This window comes from Pinus tabuliformis, chromosome 8 (assembly GCF_031772625.1).
Source record: "Pinus tabuliformis cultivar Carrire ecotype Pingquan chromosome 8, CPIR1, whole genome shotgun sequence".
NCBI classification, from domain to species: Eukaryota; Viridiplantae; Streptophyta; class Pinopsida; order Pinales; family Pinaceae; genus Pinus; species Pinus tabuliformis.
In genome coordinates, this window is record NC_142294.1 from 1,299,252,124 (window position 1) to 1,299,273,608 (window position 21,485).

General features: G+C 39.0%; 1 protein-coding gene across 3 annotated transcripts in view; it reads right to left on the reverse strand.

Annotated features, from left to right (window-relative positions):
* Positions 1-21,485, reverse strand: part of LOC149240216 (P-loop containing nucleoside triphosphate hydrolases superfamily protein) — a 182,735-nt gene that overhangs the window by 93,786 nt on the left and 67,464 nt on the right. For all 3 annotated transcript variants that reach the window (XM_089373649.1, XM_089373647.1, XM_089373648.1), the window contains 2 exons: positions 5,100-5,290; positions 4,682-4,892 (listed from right to left, as the gene is read on the reverse strand). In XM_089373649.1, the coding sequence (XP_089229775.1) occupies positions 4,682-4,892; positions 5,100-5,290 (402 nt within the window). The remainder of the gene's footprint in view (positions 1-4,681; positions 4,893-5,099; positions 5,291-21,485) is intronic.

The following is a 21,485-nucleotide window of genomic DNA, read 5'->3' on the forward strand; positions in this document are numbered from 1 at the left end:
GTGGCTCTGCGTCAACCCCTCTGGCTCAGCACTGCCACTACTGGATTACTCTCTGCCTCTCTCTACTAATGATTCTCCGACTAAGAAAGTCACTCTCTCTCCAGAAGCTATCCCTGCCCCTCTACTGCAAGAAATCTCCTCAATTGAATTTTCCTCCTGAGAACAACTCACTTTAGAGAATCGATTTCTTGATCTCTCTTGGTGTATTTTACAAATGACCCCCAAGCCCCTTCTTATATCTTCCTGTTGGGCAATCAACGGCCTAGATTAACTCCTAATCAAAGGCTCAGATCATTTTGACTTGATCTTCGTCTTTATCTAAAAGATTCACCCACAATTAGATTAATACCCGTAAATATTTTAATTTTCCTAAGTTTAGACTCAGGAACCCCATAAAAAATATTAATTATTTTAATATAATCATCTCTGGGTGGAATTTCCCAAAACGGTTTATGAATTCTTTGGAATGCATGTGCCCAAGCCTCTATGCAAAATTTGAGGCCTAGAGCATATCCGGTGCTACCCCAAATCAACAAATCCCTGAAACAGTATTTGTTGGGTTGATACCTTGGCAGTAGCCTAGATGGTATCTAGATCCCTGAAACAATATTTGTTGGGTTGATCCTTGGTAGTAGCCTAGATGGTAGCTAGATCCCTTTAATAATATGTATTGATGCCTAGATGGTACCTGGATCCCTAGATCAGAATGTCTTTTGGATTGGTGTCTTGGCAGTAGCCTAGATAGCACCTAGAGTTCCAGAGAAAAGAATGTCTGTTGGATTGGCACCTTGGCTGTGAAGAGAGGGCTCCTATCATTATGACTTTGGTCGAAGAGTAGTTATGAAGGCAGCTCAGATAAACAGATTCCTCCCAGTATCTTGCTCAGAACTCTTTAAGGTCTGCTTGTTTAGTATCAGACCTAGGATAAGGTCTTTCAAGTTTCACCTAGTCTATGTATGAAGATTTAGTTGTTATGATCATATATCTACATGTATTGATTATGTTGTAGTACCATTGGTTAGGAACATGGATAATGGTACTGTGTAATGTGTAACCTTGTTCTTATAGAAATCTTGCAACAGAGAATATCTAGATAGGCATTATGAATACCTCCCTCGCTAAGAGGAAGTGTTGGAGAATGTAGCTATGGTCGGTCTTCATAATGCCATTGTTATCTTTGTATTTGGAAAAACAATTTATTATATTTATCACCAGCATGTTCTTCATGCTTAATGTTGATCAAATTATATTCTTGTAAGTCATGTTCTTCATGACAAGAAAAGAAGGAAAAACATTTATTTGTTACACAGTCTCAAGATCCTCCACAAGTGCTAAGTAGGCCAGCATCCAGATCAAGTCAGCCCGCTTCCTCATTCACACCCATTCATGACAGTTGATGAATATATATATATATACACACACACAATTCGGTTCACTCATTAAGCATCGATCAATTTAAGTCATCATCGAATAAAAGGGTCTGTAATTGGAACTACAAAGGAATAGAAACTTAGTCTCTGCCTGCTATCCAAAGTCAACTAAAAGAAGCTAAGTCTGCATTTGGTGTACTAACATAAAAGGATCGAAGACTGTATCATCTTTGTCTTTATATATAAGAACAGAAGTCGAAGAAAGGAGTCCGAATCATGATCTGTTGCAGGAGATCAAAGCTTATCTAAGATAGAAGTCAATCTCAAGAACAGAGGACCGAAATCCGTGACATCACAGAGAGCCGAATTTTGCAGTAAGGAACGAAAGGTTTGTCTTAACATCCGAAATCCGAAATATATCCGTGGAAGAAATCTGGAAGGTAATCCGAAATCTGTTGAAGCACGAAGTCTGGAAGGTAATCTGAAATCTGTTGAAGCAAGAAGTCTGTTGAAGCATCCAAAGTACGAATTCAAAGCGTGAATTAAGATCTGAAATAGTTCGTGTGAAGATCCTAAAGTCTATCACAGAAATCCGAACAAGATATTCTACAGGGGCTTGATATATCACAGAGATCCGAAAAGATGCATTACAGAGGTTTGTTATATTATAAATATCCAAAATCTTGCAGGAAGAAGTTCAAAGTCTTGCAGAATAGAGGTACTGAAGAACTGAAGAAACTGGCTTAGCACTTGTGGAGAGCTAAATTGAATTTGATTTCTCTTTTTGATTTGAAGATTTCTCTGAGAAGGTTGCTGGGATTTTCCCCACATGGGGTTTTCCCAGGATGAATTGTTGTCTTCTTTTCATGCGTATTGTGATCTTAATCTTATGGTAATTGCTTGATGAAGAAAGATTAAAAAAAGAACATAATATTTACAAGTAATTGTATAGTGAAGGAATTTCATCATCTTCCTTGAAATTTCAACATTGCTAAGGCGTAATACCATTTGCTTAAGATCACAAAAGCTAGCTAAATCAATGAGTTGCCTCTACATGCACATAGGTGTGGAGGCTAAGAGGACCACATCATTTGTAAACAAGAGTATTGCAATAAATACATGGTGTAAGATGTAGTGGTCATCTACACAACTATTCTCTCTGAGGTACCTTTCCAGCTCATCAATGTCAATTCCAAACAGTGTAGACGAAAGGGGGCAACCCTATTTGACCCAATAGTTCTCCTGATAAAATCTGAAAGGCCCTGTTGTGTACAAAACCACCACACAACTGTCTCGTATGGCCTCATAACAGATACATAAGGACCTCAAAGAAAATGGAGAGCCTCAAAAGGAAAAACTGGACAGTCTCGAAAAGAAACCCCTTGTGACAGAAGCAATCCAGCCTAAACCTCTAAAATCAGAAGAACTAACAGTTATCTCAAAATGCAGATTTCCCCAAATTGTCTGGCTCAATCAACTTGATGAAGGCAACCAATTCTCGGCCTCCTAAAGAACACTCTCTTCTCAGTTAAAACACCCCTCACTTCTTTGATGGAGCTTATATAAAAATCATAGCCCCTCATGTGTCGTCCGTAGTCACATATCAACAGAATTACAAAATCATTTTCAACATGGTAACAGGTTTCACTACCAGCAATGTCGCAGAAGCATCTGATCTCTTAGAAGGCATTAAGGAGTTGATCTTGTGCAAGATTAAGCCAGCTAGTGTTTTGGGAAATGACCTTTATCATTAATTCCATAACCAAAACTTTCAATACTTTTGATGTATTGGCAGACATTTTTCAAAAAAATAATTTCTATTCTTGGTAATTTAAAATTCTCTCAAGTTGACACACATTCTTAGATATTTATATAGAGAGGCGAACTTCCCTGCTAAGGCAGTTCCTCACCTTGAGAATTTATATTCTCTCGAGTTGACACATATTCTTAGAGATTTGTATACAGAGGCATACTTGTCTGCTAAGGCAGTTCCCTTATATAAGAAGAATGCTAGGAAATACAAAGCTCCTATTAGCAAGGGTATATGTCATCCATTTTTACTTTTTAAATTTGAAATGATAGATCATAAACCCAATATTTGTTGGTTTAAAGGTACCTTTCTGAAGAAAGGAGATGGCGGCTTGAAATGTTCTCCTGTCTTTTCACTTGTCACAAGCATTTTTTACTCACATACCAAAAACAATTGAACAGGATACTCACGATAATCTGCTTCTCCTTTTCATGTACAGTAAGGATGACAGAAAGCATTTTCATCTAAGCCCTTCAGTCTGTGTCCATTAAGAGATTACACAACAAATTACTAAATAGAATTGATGGTCTTACTTCATCCAAAAAGTCCACTTTGAATTTACAAGAAGGAAATGTTTCATTCATCTCTAAGCTTCTCCACTTTTCTTTTATATGCAATGATCTCCTTTCCACATTGATATTGTCATTTGACTGGCTTTCCAGTTGTTTGCCATCCAGAAACGTTAATAATAGATTTCACAGGACACCTAAAAGAAACTTATCAGCTTTGTCAAAAAATAAATAAATAGGCTAATGGCAGAGATTAAATGAAAAAAAAACAGCAATGAATAAGGTATCAAAGAACATGGGTCAAAGAATGAGATGCAGAACACATAGGTTCCTACTAGACTAGTAGACACTGAAGAAGAATAAAAGATGCTCAATTAAGCTTGTAAAACGATTAGATTGGATCTTGATGAACTCATGGAGGAAAAGAAGAGAATAAAACAAAATCTACTTGCAAGCGTATGAAAAATCAAAGACAGATGGAATATTGGGTGCTCAGGGAAGTTGGAAGAGATGAAATGAGGACAATGACAGTGATGAATCCTGCCTGCACCTTTCTTTGTTTCTATGACCATTTCATAATCATTTGTGTATTTTGTTGTCTTTGGTCTGTCTTGTCCAGTCTAGGATTTGATGAGTTTATGTTTCCTATAAACTACAACAGCCTTTAAGCTGTTCTTGAATCTACTGATTACAGCCTTTCTGGTTTTTTTACTGAGGCCCTTTTATGCTCATGTAATATTTGAATAGTTTAATATTATAGTCTTTTACTTGTTCTATGTGAAAAATAAAAATAAAAAATAAAAAAACAGTAGCATTTGTACTAAAGCTTTTGGTCCATTCATCGACTTCTTTCACCCAATTTGCCATGTTTCATGGATATCTAACAAATCAAAGTTCTGTACAGAAAACATATATAATGAAAAACCCAAAGGCAAATGCCTATTAGTGTAACTACAGATGGATGAAAGCATAAGAACAGGATGAAGGAGGACCTTTGTTCCCTTCTTCAGGTTGCAACCACGCAGGTAACCATAGAGAGTCACATTTCGATCACATTTTTCATCTTCTTGTACTCTCTCCGGAGGAGTAATATCCTCAAAACGGTCTACCAATATATAGGGGTGAGAGGTTCTCCAAGATAGAGGACGAAACTTTGCAACAGAAATAAATCTTGCCAGATTATGTATTTCACGCTTAAGATACCTAGACAAAGAACATAATCAAAAAGATTAAATAAACCATAATAGCTCCCACTAACAAATTCATGTTTCGTGTATTCAAATTGTAACTTCCGTACTATATCTAGGTTATCATCTCCAACAGGAAATAGTTACTGATGACATAATAGAAGAGAATGAAAATTATTTAACTGCAACAAATTGATACAATTAGAGGGTCAGAAATTCTTACTTTTCATGAATGAGACCTGACAAATAGAACAATTTTGCACCATCATATATCTCTGTCCAAAAACGGTGTTTGAGACGTTGCTTAGTCTTTCTCAGCTTTTTAACATCTTTGAACTTATCTAAATGTGTAAGAACCCCCATAACTTTTGGAAATCCATGAACTTGAAGAATATTCAAGAACTCAAAGGTTTCCTGCAAAGAATTGAAAAATCACTGACATTAAATAAAACAGCATATTCACCAAAATACCACATAGGTGTTGAATAATGTAACCAGTGTCGGTCTTCATAATTGTATTTGAGTCATGAAGTAATACAAAAGTAAGAAAGAAAAAAATATTATTAAAGAAATTGACATATTAAAGCATGGGTTTCACACTTGGGTCATTTGTTTATAAGTCAAAGCCTCCATTGCAGGCTTCCAGGCTTTATGTCAAGTGTCCTTGTCCATGTCATAATGTAAAGAACCCTTCTTGGGATTTATTTGTCAAGAAAGAAATTTATTTTAATGTAAAATAGGTCAATTAGGCCTCCTCCACCAAGTCGGCCTCATAGAAGCACAAGTTAGCCTAACTGGGGTAGAATCACCTATATAAAGGTAGCAACTCAACCTCATTTGAAGTATCAACTAAACAAGTTTGATCTGCAGTTGCAGGGAGCGGGAAAAGTGTGAAATTATAAAGTAGAAGAGGAAAAGTCTAAGGGAAAAGAAGGTCTCTCTCAAGGTCTAGAAGTTGAAATTTCTCTCTCTTATCCCACACATGCGAAGTTCTTAAGTGTTGCAAGAGGCCGAAATTCTGCAGTCGCTGGGGGACCGAAATTCTGGAGAAGCAGGGGCAGAAATTTCTGGGTTGTTGGATTGTAGTTGTTCGACAAGAAGAGACTATTAAAAGCTACTGACTCATATTGGAACGTTGACTTGGTGGGGGAGGAAGGTCTTGTTCTGTCTCAATTTGAATTTACTGAAGGAAGAGTTCTGACTGGGTTCTCCCCTATAAAGGGGTTTTAGCCCTAGTTGAGTGCCTACTTCTCGTGTCCCTGATCTTCATGTTTTTGAGTTGTTGATTGTTTGATGAGAAGAAGATAAAGAAAGAAAATAACAAGTTAATAAGAACATAATAATATCACAAGTAATTATCAACATAAGAAAATATTTCTGCCTTTCTGATTTTCTAACATGGTATCAGAGCTAAGGTAAAGAAGGAAGAAAAAGGCAAGTTGAAGATCTATTGAGGAAAGCAAAATCAAAGGAAGGTCATTAAAGGAAAGTCTACAGAAACTATGTCAAACTCAATGAAGGGAGAAAACAAACTAGAAGGAGTCTCCAACTACAGTGCCTGGAAAAAGAGGATAGATCTGATCCTCGAAAAGAACAATGTTTTGGATCTTGTTCAAGGAAAAATCAAAGCCTACGAATGAAGCAAGTGAAACGGAGAAAGCAAAATTCAGAAAAACTAAAATCTTGGATATGAACCTAATAGTGGTTGGAGTTAAGGACAACCTAATTCCATACATATCCAACATAAATTCCTCTCAAGAAATGTATGAGGCTCTCTCCAAATTATTCACCATCAGGATTCAAGAACATTGGTCAAATAGCAAGCCGCAAGAATGAATTAAGGACTATTAAGATGACGAAAGATAGATATCATCCTACTTTATAAGAATATCTAGAACCAGAGGTGAACTCCAAGCAAGCAATAGATGAAGTTGTCCCAAAAAAGGAGTTCATAATTACTGCTCTTCTAGGACTACCAAAATCTTGGAGCGCCTTCGCATCAGGACTTAACAGTTGGAAGGATACTCCAACATTTGAACAAATGTGGAATGCATGCAGTGAAGAAGAAGCTCAAATATCATTAGTAATTAACAGGGAGGATGAAGAAGAAAATACCTCTAATGCCTATTATGTTAATCACAAGAAGGGAACCTTCAAGAAGTTCAAAGGACCAAAGAAGAAAGTTGACCTATCCAAGATTGAATGTTACAATTGTCACAAGATGGGTCACTACAAAAATAAATGTCCGGAGAATCCAAAGAATAAGAAAAGAGATAGAGATCAAGCAAATGTTACCAATGAAGCTCCACCCAAGAAGAACAAGACTAAAGAATCAGATGTCAAGGACTTATACTACTAAGTCCTCTCTCTCATGTATCTCTCTTAGTCTTCTATTTTAAGTTTTGAATTGTTTTTCTTTATGTTTTGATTTTTAGAGTTTGCAGGTCTAACATGTCTTGTTAGAACATTTTTGAATTTCCAATAAATTGTAGGTATCCCTCAAAGAATAGATTGAGAGGGAGGGAAGCCTTCACCATTTTACCAAAAGATAAGTATCTTGTTTCTTGTTTCCTTTTTTATGTTTGATTTCCCTCTCGTATAAGGATTTGTTTGTATTATATACTAATAACTTTTTTCTTTATATTTTCCTTGGTTAAGAAAGATTGCAGATTACACAAAGGTTATGGAGTAGACTTCAAAGGATAGACTTTTTGTTGCAAATGAAGTGTTGATTTCTGGTAGCATTGGATGCACTCTAAGTCTCAAAATTTGCAAGGAGGCTTAGACACATGCATTTTCCAATACCCAGAAACCGTTTTGGGAAATTCCACCCGAAGACAGTTTTATTAAAATAATTAATTATTTTTAATGGGACCCTAAGTCTAAACTTAGGAAATTAAAATAATTAATCAGTATTAATCTAAATGTGGGTGAATATTCTAGAAGAAGACGAGGATCAAGCCAAAATGATCCAAGCCATTAATTAGAAGTTAATACGGATCGTTGGTTGTCCAACAGAAAGATATAAGAAGAGGCTTGAGGGGCACTTGGAGAACACACAAAGGGGAGATCAGAAGTTCGATTTTCTGAAGCAAAGCAGTTGTTAGAGAGATTTCAATAGTGATCTTTAGCAGTGAGGAGCAGGGATAGTATCCGAAGGGAAATCTTTCCCGGTCAGAGAATACTCAGCAGAGGAGGCAGAGAGAGATCTATGAGAGGCAGCGCAGAGCCAAAAGAGGTTAACGCAGGGCTACGCAGAGGCAACGCAAAGCCTTGAGGAAGTCTGAAAATTGGCTAGGGAGATCGATTTCTTTGCTAGAAGCCGGGGTGTGAGACCACGAGAGCAGAAGTCATAATCTCATAGGCAAATCGATCAACTGAAGGAGTGACACTATCCTCAGAGGATGTGACCGTGGGCTGACGTAGTGATTATGCAAAGGCAGCTAGGGGCAGCTCATTCAGTGGATGGATCAGTCAGGATTTCCAGTGATAGTGTGAGGTAACCTCACTTATCTTTCTATCAATGATATTCTTTGTAACTGGATTGTCGAGAAGGCATCCAAACATTGTATTCAGAAATTACTACTGCTTAATAATAAAACCCTCAGAGTTGTTGCACCAATTTTACCACATTGGGTTTTTCCGGGCACATTGTCCAAAAATAACTGTGTAGATGTGTTGTATCTCTTTCATGTTCAGTTTCTTGTTTCTTGATGGCTTCTATCTCTGCAAAGTTCAAACATAGGTGTTGGTGCAAGGGAACAGCAAGTCATTTTTTTCAGTTTCAATTTCTACAAACACAGGTGTTGGTGCAAGGGAACAGCAAGTCGTTTTTTTCAGTTTCAATTTCTACAAACACAAGTGTTGGTGCAAGGGAACAAGAAGTCATTTTTTCCCAATCACGCAGTTTGTAAAAACACAGTTTAAAGATCACTTCGGAACTCCTCAACCAAGGATTTTTTTGGAAAATCGCTCGCAAGTTACAAAATAGACCCTGCTCTACACAAAACCCAGATGGCGGAATTTCGATTTTTGTCTTTCTTTGATTAGAAATTGACCCACAAGTTTGATGACGATTTTCCCTTATTCTGTTGGCTTGACACAGAGTGCTCTATATTCTCGAACCTGTAACATAAATGGCTCTTTCCAATATAGAATCTTGGACACAAAAGCATGAGATTAAAGGATTTACTGAAATGTGATTCTCCAAGTTCTCATTTAAATGTAAATAACAGATAGAATACAATGCACGAATTACTCACTACACACGGTAATTTCTCTGGGAAATATATTAAAGAATAAAGACCAAAACAATTTCAAACTCCAGATATTAATATGATTGTTAACAAGCCTCACAAATGCTCATACAATTAAATATCTCATACACACATACAAATTTGACTTGATAAAGCAAACCACTTGTCTAAGAAATGTTGTTCCATTAACTTCAATCTCACACAACAACCAAAAAAAAAAACCCCTCTTCCAATACACACTCCAAAATCTTTAATAAAAATGTTCCTCTCATTTTTTCCAAAACTGAAAAACAAAAAACAAAAACAATTTGTCCAAGAAATGAGTTCACGGATGTGAACCAATTTCCCTTAGCTCTAACTCCCAACTAACTATAAAATCATTTCTTTTAACTAGATGTTCCTAACTAATCTTAACTAAATATCAAAAACTTTTCACAAATAAACTTTAAAATGTTCTAGCCTTGGCATGTGATCAATCCATCACATTGCTAGGCTCTTGGTCTGACTTTAATAACTTATCATTTTTATGTGCTCGGCCTAATGCACCTGCATCAGACTCCCCAAGAAAGAAAAATTTTATGAGCTCCTGCTCATAAGATCTTCTATAGAATGACCTGCTTTTTGTAGTGTTGCTTCATCCATCCAAGTAGAATCCTCCATCGGATGGTCTTTCCATTTCACAAGATATTCCAAGTATTCTTTCCTTCTGGTCTTCTTGGCAACACGTGTATCCAAAATTTGTTCAGCCTCTAAACTCTTTGCCATAGGCATTTGTTTCAACCACTGTTGTTCCTTTCCTTCATCCTGGTCAAGATTCCCAGAAGCTTGATCTGCATCACCAACTATGTAGGAATACAAATCTGCTACATTAAAAAAGGGTGAAATGCCAATTCCTGGAGGTAACTCCAGCTCATAAGCATTCGTTGAAAACTTGCTAAGGATCTTACAAGGTCCTATCTTCTTCATTTTCAATTTGTTGTATTCTCCCCTTGGAAACCTCTCTTTTCTTAAGTGAGCTAGGACCACATCTCCCACTTCAAAGTTTACCTCTTTCCTGTGTAAATTTGTTCGTTGCTTGTAGTTGTTGCTTGTATCTTGTATCTTGTAATCTTTGTTTTACTTGCTCGTGCAACTCACTCATGGATGTTGCAAAATCCTCTCCATCGGCACTTCTATGCTCAAGCTTTCCCAAGTCTCTTAGCTCACAAGTTACCCTCGGATGCATGTCGTACAAGATCTGAAATGGACTCTTTCTTGTGCTCCTATTTGGTGGGTTATTATAGGCAAACTCAGCCTGGGCTAGCACATGATCCCATTGCTTTGGTCGGTCACCTACTAAACTCCTCAACAAATTACCCAAACTCTTGTTTACAACCTCTGTTTGCCCATCAAACTGTGGATGATAGGCTAAGCTAAAATTTAGCTTAGTGCCAAGTTTCTTCCACAAGCTCCTCCAGAAATGTCATCTGAATCTTGTGTCCCTGTCAGAGATTATACTTTTTGGCAAACCATACAACCGAACAATCTCATCAAAAAAACAAATTAGCCACATGGGTAGCATCACTAGTTTTGGAACACGAATGAAACGAGCCATCTTAGTAAATCTATCCACAACTACAAGGATTGAATCATTACCTCGTTGAGTTCTCAGTAAACCCATAACAAAGTCCATACTCATTGAATCCCAAGGTCTGTTAGGAATGGGTAATGGCATGTATAGTCCAGCATTCTGACTTCTTCCTTTCGCATGTTGACATACCCTGCACTTACTCACGTACATTTGTACATCTGCCTTCAGCTTAAACCAAAAATAGAAGTGACTCAGCTGCCCAAGTGTTTTCTCAACACCAAAGTATCCATCCAACCCACCATTATGCTTTTCTTGGACCAAGTTTTCTCTCATTGAGCAATTGGGAATACATAGTTGATTGTTCTTGAACAATAGCCCATCTTGTAACATAAACTCCTTCCATGCACTGTTGTCCCTATTGACTAGATTCTTACACACTGCAAAAGCTTCTTTAAAATCAGCATCAATGTCATACAAGTCCTTAAAATAATCAAAGCCTAAAATTTGTATTTGACTTTCCTGCATGATTAAGCATCTCCTACTCAAGGCATCGGCAAACCCTTATTTGCCTTCCCACTAATGTGCTTCAAAACAAAAGTGAAATTTTGAAGGAACTCCACCCACTTTACATGTTTATGATTTAACTTATGTTGCTGCATAATGTATTAAAAGGCAGAATTATCTGTGTATAGAACAAACTCCTTAGGCATCAAATAATGCCTCCAATGCTTCAAAGCTTGAAGCACCGCATAAAATTCTTTGTCATAAGAAGAGTATTTCTGTTTTGACTCATTTAACTTCTCGCTAAAGTATGCAACGAGCTTATCTTCTTGGCTCAATACAGCTCCAATGGTTGTCCCACTAGCATCACATCTTACTTGAAAGGGTTGATTGAAGTCTGGCAACTTCAACACCGGCTTCACAGTGATCTTCTTCTTCAACAGTTGAAAAAAAAATTATGTTGCTGCTTTAAAATAAAATGGTTGTCTATTCTTCTTGATGGTGTCAATGATAGGTGCACAAATGCCACTTAAATTCCTAACAAATTTTATGTAGAAGCTAGCTAAGCCATGAAAGCTTCTCGCCTCAAAATGTTCTTAGGTGAGGACCAATTTACAATTGCATCTATCTTCTCCGGATCCATTTTCAAGCCATCCTTAGAAACGACAAAACCCAATTATATAAGCTCACTCTTCATAAAAGAACACTTCTTCATGTTAATCAATAGATTTTCTTGTTGCAATATCTCTAAAACATACTTCAAATGTCTCAAGTGTTCTTCTTTAGTTTGACTGAAAATTAAAATGTCATCCAAGTAAACAATGACGAACTTAACAATGAACTCCTTCAAGACTTCATTCATCAACCGCATAAAGGTACTAGGTGCATTTGACAAGCCAAATGAACTCCTTCAATCTTTGAGAAGTAATTTGCCCCACACAAGCAATCCATCATATCATCCGTCCGTGGCAATGGAGACCTGTAACAAATGGTGATCTTGTTGATTGCTCTAGAGTCAGTGCACATTCTCCATTCTCCACCCTTCTTTGGACTTAGTACTGTAGGTACGGCACACGAACTCAAACTTTCTCTTATTAGTCCTTTGTCCAACAATTCTTGGACTTGCTTCCTCACTTCCTCATTCTCTTTGGGTGTCATTCAATATGCAGCCTTGTTCGGAAGACTTGCTCCCGGTATCAAGTCTATGTGATGACTGATGCTTCTTTTGGGTGGCAACTCACTTGGCAATTCATCAACTACAATATCATGAAACTCATGCAACAACTCTTGAACTTCAATAGGTAAATCTACAATTTCAGTGTGCAGAAGTACTACCTTTGGCTTGCAAACCACTGCATAGCTTACCTCTTCTTCTTCCATCTGTTGTAGAAATTCCTTTCCACTAAGTAGCAGTGCTTTTGGGTTGCTTGTTTCAGTTGTACCTTCCTCTTTCAATGGTACAAGAGTGTGCTTGATGCCATCCTTTTCGAACTTATAACAATTGCTCTCTCCATCATGTGTCACCTTCCTATCAAACTGCCATGGGCGACCCAAAAGAATGTGACAAGCATCCATTGGCATTATGTCACAGAGCACCTTGTCTTTATACTTGCCTATCTAAAACTCAACTTCACTTTGTTCATGCACCAACAATTGGTGTCCTTTTTGCAACCACGATACCTTATAAGGTGTGGGATGCTTAATCTTTTTCAATCCCAATTTTTCCACCATTAATGGGGAGACTAGATTGTTCGTATTTCCGATGTCAAACACCAGTTTGCAGCATTTGCCTTTTGCCTTACACATTGTCTTCAATAAGGATTTCCTTTGGACTGGTTCAGCGGTCTCCTTTGCTGGGTTTAACAAGACTTTGTGCATCATCTATTGATTTGAGGTAGCATCGGATGTTCTCTAGCCATGAAAATTGGTGGAGAAGCTAAAGCACATGAGATCTCCAAGACCCATAAATGATTTGGGCAGATTCTAACCGATTTTGGAGATGTTGAAATAATTAATATTTTTAATGGAGTTCCAAAGTCTAAACTTAGGAAAAATAAAATATTAATGGGTATTAATATAAAAATGGGTTAGAAGGTTCCAAAAGTCATGGATCAAGTCAAAACTAATCTTAGCCATTGATTAGAGATTTAATCTCGGTCGTTGAAGGACCAACAGAGAAAGTATAAGAGGAGGCTTGAGGGTCAGTTGGAGAACACACCAAGGGAGACCAGTCAGTTCGATTTCTGGAGCGGGGTTAGCTGAGAAATTCAAACTAGTGGTCTGGAGAGCAACAGGAGGCAGCAAGTACAGAACAGAGAGTCGGGAACAGCACCAAGGGAACAATGCAGAGGTTGGAGAGGTAGACACAGAGGCTGCAGACTGCGCAGTCACTGGAGGGCCTGCGTGGGTGACGTAAAGAGGCCCAGTGCTGACACGGAGAGGCGGGCGCTAACGCAGAGGGTCTGGGAGCTATGCAGAGGTCAGCAAGGCTGACGCTGAGACTGGAGGAAGTGCTGAAGAATTTTCTCTCTATTAGGTAAGCCAGTTTGGCACCAAGTTGTACTGAAGAATTGCTTAATAATAAAATCCTCCCTTGCTGCACCGGTTTTCCCACATTGGGTTTTTCCGAGGACTGATTGTCCAAAATATTTGTGTCGATGTGTTAATTCTTGTGCATGTGTTTGTTTCTGTATTATGATGTGATATCTGCAGCAGAATTGGAGGGGTACCATAGTTTTTCAAACTGAAACGAGAGAGCGGTTCCATGCTACCAATGTGCTACATGTACCAAGATCGGGGATGAACTTACTTTCTGCATCGCAACTTCAAGGCAAAGGTTATGACGTTTTCTTCATCAACGAGAAAGTATACGTCAAACACCCGAGCTGGAAAAAAAAAGTGCAGATCGAGATCAAAAGTAACAGGTTGTAGAGACTACAACTAGAATCACCAATGGCGCTAATAGGCAGTCATGGAGACAAGGATTTGAATGAACTATGGCACAGAAGAATGGGACATTTGCACCATGGGGCTCTGAGAATTCTCAGGAGCACTATAACAGCGGTTCTAGATCTTAGTACAGAACAACATGATGTATGCAAAGGATGTGCTCTAGGAAAGTATGTCAAGGCAGCATTTCCTAGAAATAAAAACAAGGCCAAGAGTGTACTAGGATTGATACACTCAAATATCTGCGGACCCATGTCCACTAAAGCTCTTAGTGGTGCCAAGTACTTCCTTACCTTCATTGATGACCACTCAAGGAAAACTTGGATTTATTTTCTAAAAACCAAGGACGAGGTTTTCTGTCGATTCAAAGAGTTCAATGCTCTGGTGGAAAATCTGACTGGGAAGAAAATAAAAGTTTTGCACCCAGATAATGGTGGAGAGTATGTCGATAACGACTTCACTGATTCCACGAAGTTTAGTGGATCGGAAAAGTACCTCTAGGTACTGTTTCAACATTGGATCAGGAATGACCTCCTGGTGCAATAGGAAATGGAAATCTATGGCTCTTAGCTCAGCTAAGGGAAAATATATGGCCGTAAGCACAGCTTCGTGCAAGGCCATATGGCTTAGAACACTGCTTGTGAACCTATTCAGAAGAAAGATGGAGGCGACCAGGATCATGTGTGATAATCAGAGTTACATCAAGCTCTCTGAGGATCAGTCAAAGCATATTGATATCCGGTGTCACTTTGTCAGAGACTGTGTCCAACGAGGAGATGTACAATTGAGATATAGTTCTACAGGACAACAGGTGGCAAACATCCTTAGTACTTACCAAGGCCCTTGGAAGAACCAAGTTTGATTATTTCAGGGAGAAGATGGGGATGATAAAGAATCCATTTCAGTAGCAGAAATGGGTATAATATTGCAGTGCAGTAGCAGTCAGCAGTAGCACGATGCAACATGATGAGGAGGAGTTTGCAGTGCAAATGCAGTGTTGGGAAGATGGACCAGCAGCAGCACGGATGCAGAGGGAGTTGCAGTACAAATGTAGCAGTGGCAGTGATAGTGCCATGGGTAGCAGTACAAGATGCAGCAATGCAAAGGATGTTAAGTAGGGAGGCTTAACATCAGCACAGGTACTGATGTCGTATGATCAAAGTAATGCTCAGTGTCGAGTATTACTAGAGCACAGTCCTCTCTAAGAGGGAGTGTTGATTTGGGGTAGCATCGGATGTTCTCTAGCCATGAAAATTGGTGGAGAGGCTAAAGAAAATGAGATCTCCAAGACCCAAAAATGGTTTGGGCAGATTCTAACCGGTTTGGGAGATATTAAAATAATTAACATTTTTAATGGAGTTCCTAAGTCTAAACTTAGGAAAAATAAAATATTAATGGGTATTAATAAAAAACTGGGTTAGAAGGTTCCAAAAGTCATGGATCAAGCCAAATCTAATCTTAGTCGTTGATTAGAGATTTAATCTCGACCGTTGAAAGACCAAAAGGAAAAGTATAAGAGGCTTGAGGATCAGTTGGAGAATACACTGATGGAGACCAATCAGTTCGATTTTTGGAGCGGGGTTAGCTGAGAAATTCGAACTAGTGGTTTGGAGAGCAACAAGAGCCAGCAAGTATGGAATAGAGAGTCCGGAACAGCACAAAGGTTGGAGAGGCAGACACAGAGGCTACAGACTGCGCAGTCACTGGAGGGTTTGCGTGGGTGACATAGAGAGGCCTAGTGCTGACGCAGAGAGGCAAGCGCTAACGCAGAGGGTCTCGGAGCTACGCAGAGGTCAGTCAGGCTGACGCTGAGACTGGAGGAAGTGCGAAAGAACTTTCTCTCTGTTAGGTAAGCCAGTTTGACACCCAGTTGTACTGAAGAATTGTTGAATAATAAAATCCTCCCTTACTGCACCGGGGTTTTCCCACAATGGGTTTTCCGAGGACTGATTGTCCAAAATGTTTATGCCGATGTGTTAATTCTTGTGCATGTGTTTGTTTCTATATTATGATGTAATATCTGCAGCAGAATTTATTTTAATGTTTACTGAACGATTTTTCATAAATAACTTATCGAGAAATAAGTAGGTAAAATAAATCAGTTGTTGCAGTGATAGAATTCTCACATCACCAACACCTCTCCAGTTTCTGGCACATTCTCTACCTCAAGTACTTGTGCCTCTGTTGCTTCGGTTTGAGCTATGTATGCACCTCGTTGTCCCATATTGTCATTCTCAGGACATTGAAAAGATCGGTGACCCAATTTGTTACATCTGTAACACCGGTAGACAATCTCTCTGCCTCTTCCTCTACCTCTACCTCTCTGGTAAGGTCTTCCTCCTCTACTGCCACCTTCTTTCTCTGACTGCCCTTGCTGATTTGAGTTGCCTTCATCATTCTTTTGCGCTGGAAGCTTTCCTCTTCCATTTGTCTGTCCTTTCCCTTTGGAAAAACCATGTCCTCTGCCAAAGCTTTTCTTCTTAGCTATATTTTCTTCTGCCTTCAAGGCGCACTGGTATGCTTCCTCTATTGTCCTTGGAGAAAGTATGTTGATTTCATCTTGGATATCTAGCCTCAAACCATTGATATACCTTGTTGTCTTCTCTGGGGTATCTTCTACATAGCCTGCTCTCAAATTCACCTTGTGAAACTCTTCGGTGTAGTCCCTCACTATCATCATTTTTTGTTTAAGATTTTGCATATGTTTGTAAAGAGTTAGTTGGTCATCCTTAGGCAAGAACTTACTCTTCATCTTTGCCACCATTCTATCCCAGCTCTTGATCAATGGTTTGTCCTTCTTCCTTCTTCCAACCTGTACATTGTCCCACCATAGTGCAGCATGGCCTTTCAACCTTGTCACAGCAAACTTGACTCTCTTATCCTCGTCAATTTCCTTGTACTCAAAATACTTGTCCATCTCACTGATCCAATCTATTAGATTCTCATCTTTCAAACTGCCATCGTAAATAGAGATTTCAGGCTTTGGCCTTGAACTTGAGCTCAATACTGCTCTCAACAACCTAATCTCAACAGCTTCTTCAACAGGTGTTGCTCCTTCTTCTTCAAGTTCCTCTTCGGCCTCACTAACATCTCCACCTTCAGGATCCCGTTGTCTCCCTACTTCCATGGCTTCTAACCGAACTTACAGTCTCCTTATCTCTTCCCAGAGTTCTGCATTACCTGCGGGTCTGCCTCCTCGACCTCGTGCCCTTCCTGCTTGCCTATTCATCTCTCTATACTGTAGATACCAACAATGTTAAGGCTCTGATACCACAAATTGATGACTCCTATCTCTGCAAACACGGGTGTTGGTGCAAGGCAACAGCAAGTCGTTTTTTCCCAGTGACGCAGTCTATAAAAACACAGTTTAAAGATCACTTCGAAACTCCTCAACCAAGGATTTTTTTGGAAAATCGCTCGCGAGTTACCAAATAGACCCTGCTCTGCACAAAACCCAGATGGCGGAATTTCGAATTTCATCTTTCTTTGATTAGAAATTGACCCGCAAGTTTGATGACGATTTTCCCTTACGAATTTCCCTTCTTTTGTTGGCTTGATACAGAGTGCTCTATATTCTCGAACCTGTAAGGTAAATGGCTCTTTCCAATACACAATATTGGATGCAAAAGCACTGGATTAAAGGATTAACTGAAATGTGATTCTCCAGGTTCTCATTTAAATGTAAATAACAGAGAGAATACAATGCACGAATTACTCACTATACACGGTAATTTCTCTGGGAAATATATTAAAGAGTAAAGACCAAAAAAATTTCAAACTCCAGATATTAATATCACTGTTAACAAGCCTCACAAATGCTCATACAATTAAATATCTCATACACACTTACAAATTCGACTTGTTGATAAAGAAAACCACTTGTCTGAGAAATGTTGTTCAGTTAACTTCAATCTCACACAGAGAAAAAAAAACCCCTCTTCTAATACACATCCAGAATATTTAATAAAAATGTTCCTCTCTTTTTTTCCAAAACTGAAGAATAAAAGCAATAAAACAGACAAAAAAAAATTATCCAACAAATGAGTTCACAAATGTGAACCAATTTCCCTTAGCTCTAACTCCCTACTAGTTATGAAATCATTTCTTTTAACTAGATGTTCCTATCTAATCTTAACTAAATATCAAAAACTTTTCACAAATAAACTTTAAAATGTTCTAGCCTTGGCATGTGATCAATCCATCACATTGCTAGGCTCTTGATCTAACTTTAATAACTTATCATTTTTATGTGCTCAACCGAATGCACCTGCATTATTTCCGCTTATAATTTAAATGGTGTAGACTGCAAGGTATTAGTTTCGATATTTACTATAGGAAACAACAAGCAACTTGATTCAAAAATTAACAAGTAGGAGAAAAATAATCAGCTGTTGCAATAGAAATTTGGGCATCCAAATTTTCACATGGTATCAGAGGTGCAGGTGAAACAAAAGAACATTGTCGAAAGAGCCCAACACTGAAGGAAGAAGGGAGTTTGAAATTCCTGCAAGAGGCAGCAATTTGAATCCCCAAAGGGATTGCGCAGTTCAGGGCAAGAGAGCAAGATTTTCAAGGAAGGTCTCTTTTTGAGTGAGTCGAAAAAGAGAAAGACTTCCAAATCGAAGCTTGCCAGTGTCAGAGGGAGAGGCGCAACAGCTTCAACGAAGAGGCAGTTTCAGGTGGGACGCAGTTTTTTGTAGGCAGTTGCTAGGCAGAAAGACATCAGAAGGAAGAGAGAGACACGGTTGAGGGAATTCTTCCTTAGAGGACTTCCAACCAAGGAGTCTGAATTCTCACTTACTGAGCAACAGCAGCAGAGGGGCAGATCTACAAGCTCCAACAGGGAGTGTGTAGGCCAATCTAGTGATGCGCAAAGGAGAGGAGGCTATTCGACTTTTCGTTTGGCGGGGATGGCAACCAGTGGGTTGAGAGATGAGGATCGGTTGGATGGTGCATCTAACTATGTGATATGGAAGGCAAGGATGTCTTGCCTTCTGGATGAGCATTTTCTAAAAACCTACATCGATAGCGTGGTAGTTGTGCCCACGGTTCCAGATCTGCTCCAAAAGTACAAGGGAGAGATGGCAAAGACAAATCTAATGATCCTCAACGGAGTGAAGGATCATGTAGTCTGTCACATCGTTGGCAAAGGGACTGCCAAGGAGATGTGGGATGCATTGTCGACGTTGTATCAAGGATCATCTAAGCAGCGGAAGATGTACTTAGAGCAGACGATGAGATCTATACAGATGCAGAAGGGGGAATGCATTGACTGGTTCCTCACTAAGCTTCAGGAGACCCGAGATGAACTGCCAATTGTGGGGTCAACACCTCAAGGTTCTGAGATGGTAATACTGGCCCTAAATTCAGTATCTGAGGAGTGGCAAGTCTTTATCCAAAGCATCTTAGGCAGGGCGACTTTGCCAAATTGGGATGAAATGAAGGCAGCTCTTAAGCAAGAGGAGTTGAGGAGAGACTTGGTCAAGTGTAAACTTGATGGAAGCAGCAGTAGTGGGTCCAAGCCCAAGGAGGAGGAAGAGAATGCAGCCCTCGCATCCAAGGGGCAGCAGGAGCAGCGGAGGCAGAAGGACGTACGAAGATTAAATGCTTTAGGTGCGGTGAATTCGGTCACAACGCAACACGGTGTCCTCTCAGGAAGAAGGACAAGGAGGAGAAGCATGATCCGAAGGTTGTAGCCACGAAGATCAAGGACGAGGAATTCGCCATGATAGCCCAAGTAACTCATAGAAGCCCTGTCGTAAAATGAAGGCGGCAACTTCCAACCATGAATCTACCATGTCAGAAGGTGGTTGCCACCTGAGAATTTTAGGGAAGGTTAATGACATGCTGGTTTATGGATGGAGAGGTTGTCGGGGAAGGAAGGAACCGCGGGAATATAAGGGGATCGATGGAGGCTATTGAGGGGGAGGAGTTTTTTTTTTGGAGCATTTCACAGACAGAGAGGAAATTTCGAGGAAGTCACAGACAAAGAGGAAGATTGAGTCTTAATTGTTCTTGGAGTTTTGGGCACGAGAGTTAGAAGAGCTCCATTTTGAAATCTTCTGGATCTGAGAACCGGGTAAGTTAATACCAGATAGGTTGGGAGGAAAAGAGTCAGTTTGGTAGGAGGAGCAAGAGCAACAACAAACCAGAAATGCCTTCAATCTGATTTCCAAGTGTTCTTCTTCATTTTTTCTAGTTCAAATTTACTATTTGGTTCATTGACAAATTTAGGGCTTAGATTCAATCTGGCATAAATTGGTAAAATTGGGTTCTCTGGTTAAATGCACAAATTGGGTTTTACATTAATGTGGTACTAAGCTAATAAGTAAATAGAAATAACCTAATAGGCCAACGCTAGCAATTGAGTGCTTCGAGCTTCATATAGGAGATCTCGGGGCCAATCACTTTGAACTCGTTGTCTTTATTGTGTGACTCACTCAATGTCCCCAACAAGTCAAGGAACATAATTAACATAAATAGGATTACACTCAGTACCTGTTACCACAAAATCTAGCAACCTAGTGCAAAGCCACATTAGGCAACCTAAGGCTTAGGGAAACAAAGAGATTAGCCACCACTGCCACCTTAGTGACCTTTATCTTGTTGTTTTGTAGTTAGATGTTATTTCCACAAGGGAGGCTTCCCTGGCAAGGCTTAGAGGATAGATGATCTATGGTTACTAAGGCAAATGATTCTCTAAGGACCTTGCTAAAAATATCACCTAGAAATCTTCAATGATGGAAGGCTCAAGGGTGATATGAGTTTAACGGTTATGGAAGAGGTATCGGCAAAGCCTTGGAGGATAAATATATAATTTACAAATGTTCAAGTAACTTTACACCAACCCCAATAATTTAAGAAAAGGTTGTTATAAGTTAGGGTTTCAATGATCGGTAGATTGACAGGATGCAAAACCATATAACAGCCAAGAAAATTCCTACAAAGGATAAGATCAACAAACGTTTGAAGGTTATTAGAGAGGTAAGCAAAGGATAAGTATACAAGAAGTTTTTAATGTTGAAAATACGCAAAAAAAAATAGCAACATAAATCTGTGATGTTAGCCCTAAAACATGCAATAAATGATGGATTTTGCTTTAAGAACATTAAAAATGCAATCCATACCTAAAGTACAAAAACATATAGGTATACAAATGTTATTAAATACAATTTTTGACCAAATCCTAACCTTACCTACCATGAAATAAAGAAAAGAGACAATTTTAGAGTGATCAACACAACAAGACTAGTGCCTCTATTAAATTGAGTAATGGAGTCAATTAGGTCAAGATCAAGGTAGGAGGACCTTGGTTGAAGAAGGGCATAATACA